This window comes from Sinocyclocheilus grahami, unplaced genomic scaffold, assembly GCF_001515645.1.
Source record: "Sinocyclocheilus grahami isolate Dianchi unplaced genomic scaffold, SAMN03320097.WGS_v1.1 scaffold11568.1, whole genome shotgun sequence".
Taxonomy (NCBI): Eukaryota; Metazoa; Chordata; class Actinopteri; order Cypriniformes; family Cyprinidae; genus Sinocyclocheilus; species Sinocyclocheilus grahami.
The window spans coordinates 273-5,084 of NW_015513911.1; the positions used below are offsets into that span (position 1 = coordinate 273).

Genomic DNA, 4,812 nt, shown 5'->3' on the forward strand with positions numbered 1-4,812 from the left:
AAACTCCGAATTTCACCATCTTAAACATGGGATGAAAACTAAAAATATATGTACTAGTTCAGGACAAGCTGGGCAAATCTGTGTGTATTCAATCATTTTAAATGATCTAACACAGAACCGAATAACGAAAATATTAGTAAAGAGATGCATTTGAAATAATTTAATTTATTCTGTTTTAACAATTATTACTATGTTTTTTAAAATCTAAACAATATAACAAACTAGCCAGAGGTTTAATAAGTAGAACATACTTGTAGAATCACAATAGGCTTTGTAATTTCACAGAAATATTTAATTTAGTCAGTTTTAATACGTTAGTTGTATTGAGTCTTGGTATCCTGAACAGGATATAGTCTATATAGTTTTGGATTTCTTTAAGAACAACAGACAAAAAACAGCTTCTGGTTTGTAGTTTACACCTATGAAATGTAAACCTCGTTCAATTCGATTATCTTTCTTTTTTAATATATTTGCGTAATCCCAGGTCAGCACTCCTCACAGTATCTTTGTTAGGGGCTGCATGGCGCTAGTAACTACAGCAGACCTTTTAATCAACAACCAACACACTGATCAAGACCCAGCCCTTTCCGATATTCTTTGTGCCGTCAAAGCTGCCATCTAACGACAAATCATTAGAAGATCATTGACACGCGTTTTAATATTAATAAGGCGAAATTACTCATCTTAAGAAATACAATTAACAAACCGCATTCGCGCGTTCCCAGAAAATGGATGCTATTGCAATCGATTGTACGGCCTGGAGTTCAGGGGTCACTCGTGAACAGCGCTGTGGAAGTAGACGGTTCTAAAATCAACTGCTTGTTTACAATGTTTATCTTCATCTTTACCGATTTACTCATGAGCTACATTAAAAACTGTTTACCCAGTTAATAAATCTGTATACCTTTTCGCTATTCTCTCTTCTTACGTCCAGAATTAAACCTGACCAAACGGCAAACTGATAAGTTGTTAGCCATTAAGACTTCTTTTAGTTTACTGATTAGGTGTTATAAAGAGAAGCGTTTCAACTGCTGGTAAAAATATAGAGGATATACTACCAAAATGCAGGAATTAATCTCGTGTGTCGATCATATCAAGTTTGATCTAGAAATCGCAGTAGAACAACAATTAGGCGCTCAGCCATTGCCATTTCCAGGAATGGATAGTAAGTGGATTCATATTTGTCTTAAATGTTCAATTACAATTGTGTTTCTGATTTATTGTTTTCAACATATAAGATGGATTGCTAGAGAAGTATTATTTAGGACAGAAGACTTTTAACAATGATACAAAATGTTCTTAATATTTTTCAGAATCTGGCGCCGCTGTGTGCGAGTTCTTCATGAGAGCTGCCTGTATGAAAGGCATGTGTTACAAAAACGTGTTTAAGGGTTTCATGTGAAAATCTGATTTATGGCTTCGATCAGACTCTACAGCTTTCTCTTTTGACAGGTGGGATGTGTCCTTTCAGACACATCAGTGGAGAAAAGTCTGTGGTGTGCAAACACTGGCTTAGAGGTTTATGCAAGAAAGGAGACCAATGTGAATTTTTACATGAGTATGATATGACAAAGATGCCTGAATGTTATTTCTACTCTAAATTTGGTTAGTATTTTAAAAATCTATCTATCTATCTATCTATCTATCTATGTGTAATAATAAGTCTTAATAAGTTATTTTTGTTTTACAGGGGAGTGCAGTAATAAAGAGTGTCCATTTTTGCACATTGACCCAGAATCTAAGATTAAAGATTGCCCATGGTATGATAGGGGCTTTTGTAAGCATGGTAAGCCTTTTGCAGTGTTTTTCAGATATTTGCATTTAAAAGAAGTTGTATGAGTCCGCATTATTTTACGTTGAATTTTGTGAAGTTACATTATTTTACAGATATTTCTAAATTGATTGTAATGGGAAGAAATCAACACGTTTTCCCTTCACCTTCCCTTTAGGTCCGGATTGCAGGCACAGACACACAAGAAGAGTCATCTGTGTAAATTACCTTGTGGGCTTCTGTCCAGAGGGCAAGTCATGCAAATTTATGCAGTGAGTATCTGTGATTGCAATTTATGCATATACATAATATGTGATTTAAATAAACATTTCTGCATTAATTCTAAGCATATGAATTTTTTTATTTTGTAATTCCTAGCCCAAGATTTGAACTCCCTATGGGTGCAACTGAACAGCCACCGTTACCACAACAGGCACAGTCTCAGCAAAAGGTTTGTGAGTTTTTTTAATCTTTTCATGTTTATTGTTTACCTTGATACTAATGTTTCATCTTAATTTTAATCTCCAGCAGCAAAACATGCAGCCCACAAACAGGTCATCACAGTCACTCATCCAGTTAACCAACACCAATGTCAACAACAACCAGAGAATGCCAAATGCTGTTGGGATAGTGCACTCTCACAACAACATGGGTGGACCTCGCGGTCCTCGTCCACTGGATCAAGTTACGTGTTACAAGGTGGGACGTCATTTGATTTTATTCATAAAATACTTTTTTTTTTCTCCCCCACATACTACTATGATGCCCTCAAACGTACAGTCATATTCAGTATCTGTTTGCTTTTTCCAGTGCGGTGAGAAGGGCCATTACGCAAACAAATGCACAAAAGGACACCTGGCATTTTTGAGTGGACAGTAAAGTTTTCTACAAAAAGGATCTCCAATAAATGTGACTATAACTTGCAAAGTGACATATTTCATTCCTGGTACATTAAAGAAATAGTTCACCCAAAAATTAAAATTTGCTGAAAACTGACACCCCTTCAGGCCATCTAGGATGTACGAGTTTGTTTTTTCATCAAAGCAGATTTAGAGAAATTTAGCATTACATCAGTTGCTCATGGATGCTCTGCAGTGAATGGGTGCTGTCAGAAAGAGAGTCAAAACTGCTGATAAAAACATCACAATAATCCACATTACTTAATCAATTTTCATATTGTGAAGTGAAAAGCTGCATGGTTTTAAAAAACAAATGTCATTAACGCAGGTGGATTATTTTAATGTTTTATCAGTTGTTTGGACTCTCATTTTGACGGCACCCATTCACCGCAGAGGATCCATTGGTGAGTGTTGTTAAACTTCTCCAAATCTGTTCCAATAAAGACACACTCATGAACATCTTGGATGGCCTGAGGGTGAGTACAATTTAATTTTTGGGTGAATCATTTCTTTAACTTTTCACTGCAAAAGCTATAGTTGAGGGACATAAACGTGGCTCTACCTCACTGTCCATGTGCCAAGTGCATCTCAGATAGTACACAATGAAAACATAGAATGATCAATAACCACCGTTTTCATATAGATTTGTTTTACTTTCACATGAAACCTTATAGTCTTTTGTATTGGAGCAACAAGCATCTTCATTGCTTAAACTTTGAAGCAATGCTGAAATTAGAGCAAAGTATGTTTTTAGAGAAAATGTTGTCAATTAACAACCAAAATTGGAGGCAGAAAGGACACCACTTTGTAGTCCATCAAGATACTTGTTTATATTAAATGAAACTGATTGTTGGGTTGTTGTACTTCTTACAATAAAGATGTACTGGATTTATGAAACCATTATCTTGGACTACATTTATAAACATTACAAGTAGCACATATCAACTATTATTGTGGTTTTAGCTTTTGCCTGAATAAAGACTAACTCCATTTTCCTTAGTAATCTGGGCTGCAGTGTTACTGACCACCTTGTTTGCCGACTACTGAATCAATTTAATACACGTTTAATTCATCACAAGAAATGTGAATAATAATAATCAAGCTCTTATACATACAGCCAACATTTTGCATGCTTTGAATAAAGAGTCCAAATTAAATAGATTTCATTTTATTCTTGGTCACAACAGTCACAAACAGAGAAAGCCGAGATGTGTAATGATCACACTGCTGCAGGCAGAAGATTTGAGTGGCCTGGTGGTCCAGTGGCTTTCAGTGGTACTTCCTCCACCTGTCGTGCTCTGGACAAGAAAACACTTCCTCAGTGACACTAAATTCAGACAACAGTACAACAGTGAAGGACACGCTACTACTGATTCTTTAATACACCGAGTTTGTACTTACTGATGTGATCGTATTCCCAGATGTAGCTCAGGGCAACGTAACCAGCGAGGAACATGGCAACTCCACCAATCCCACCTTTCTTCACATTGATGTATTTGTTGAAATATCTCTCATATCCTAAAAGAAGTTTTGATTGGGGAAAATATTATACAACAGAAATGATTACAATACTGATCAAAGACGCTTTTCTAATATTGAATATACTGGTCGTTACCTCCACGAACACTACCAAGAAGTCCATTTGGGGTGAAGTCTCTTGTTCCCAGCCAGGATGACAGCTGTCCGAGCTTGACGTCCATAAGCCTCTTCTGGGCCAGGGCCACTAGGGGAAAAAATGCATTAAATAAACACGCTTATACAGATAAAGACATTTCACTGGGTTTTATTTGATAATCAGTAAGCAAGTTCTCCTGTGCATTCAAATGAAACAGAACTAGTTTGATAAAAATGCAAAAATAATAGCTGTATGCATTGGTTAGAAAGGTAAAGAATGTCAAGCTTATGAAAAATGCAATTGTTTCAAATCAGTCCAAAAAGACCAAACAGACACAAAACGCACCATGGTGTTATGTTCGTTTGCTTTTGGCATATATTAGTATAATTTTCAGTACTACGGCAGTATTATTTGATAACTATTGAGTGCCATGGTGTATACAGATAAAAGAACTATACTTTTTTTGCAAGAACACTTCCGAGGCAAAATATTTATTGTATTTATGGTTACTATTTAGTTACTAAAAT

General features: G+C 35.9%; 2 protein-coding genes across 2 annotated transcripts in view; one reads left to right on the top strand and one right to left on the bottom strand.

The window, feature by feature from the left end:
* The first annotated feature begins 671 nt into the window (after positions 1 to 671).
* Positions 672 to 2,846, top strand: LOC107578701 (cleavage and polyadenylation specificity factor subunit 4). Its single transcript, XM_016264630.1, has 8 exons — positions 672 to 1,165; positions 1,314 to 1,364; positions 1,453 to 1,605; positions 1,691 to 1,786; positions 1,950 to 2,043; positions 2,150 to 2,222; positions 2,300 to 2,470; positions 2,582 to 2,846. The coding sequence occupies exons 1-8, from the start codon at positions 1,063 to 1,065 to the stop codon at positions 2,648 to 2,650; spliced, it is 810 nt and encodes a 269-aa protein (XP_016120116.1). The 5' UTR covers positions 672 to 1,062; the 3' UTR covers positions 2,651 to 2,846.
* A 976-nt stretch (positions 2,847 to 3,822) lies between these two features.
* Positions 3,823 to 4,812, bottom strand: part of LOC107578700 (ATP synthase subunit f, mitochondrial-like) — a 1,407-nt gene continuing 417 nt past the window's right edge. Inside the window, exons 2-4 of the mRNA XM_016264629.1 lie at positions 4,286 to 4,393; positions 4,072 to 4,188; positions 3,823 to 3,968 (exon numbers count right to left, since the gene is read on the bottom strand). Coding sequence (XP_016120115.1) covers positions 3,940 to 3,968; positions 4,072 to 4,188; positions 4,286 to 4,393 — 254 coding nt within the window. The 3' untranslated portion in view covers positions 3,823 to 3,939. The remainder of the gene's footprint in view (positions 3,969 to 4,071; positions 4,189 to 4,285; positions 4,394 to 4,812) is intronic.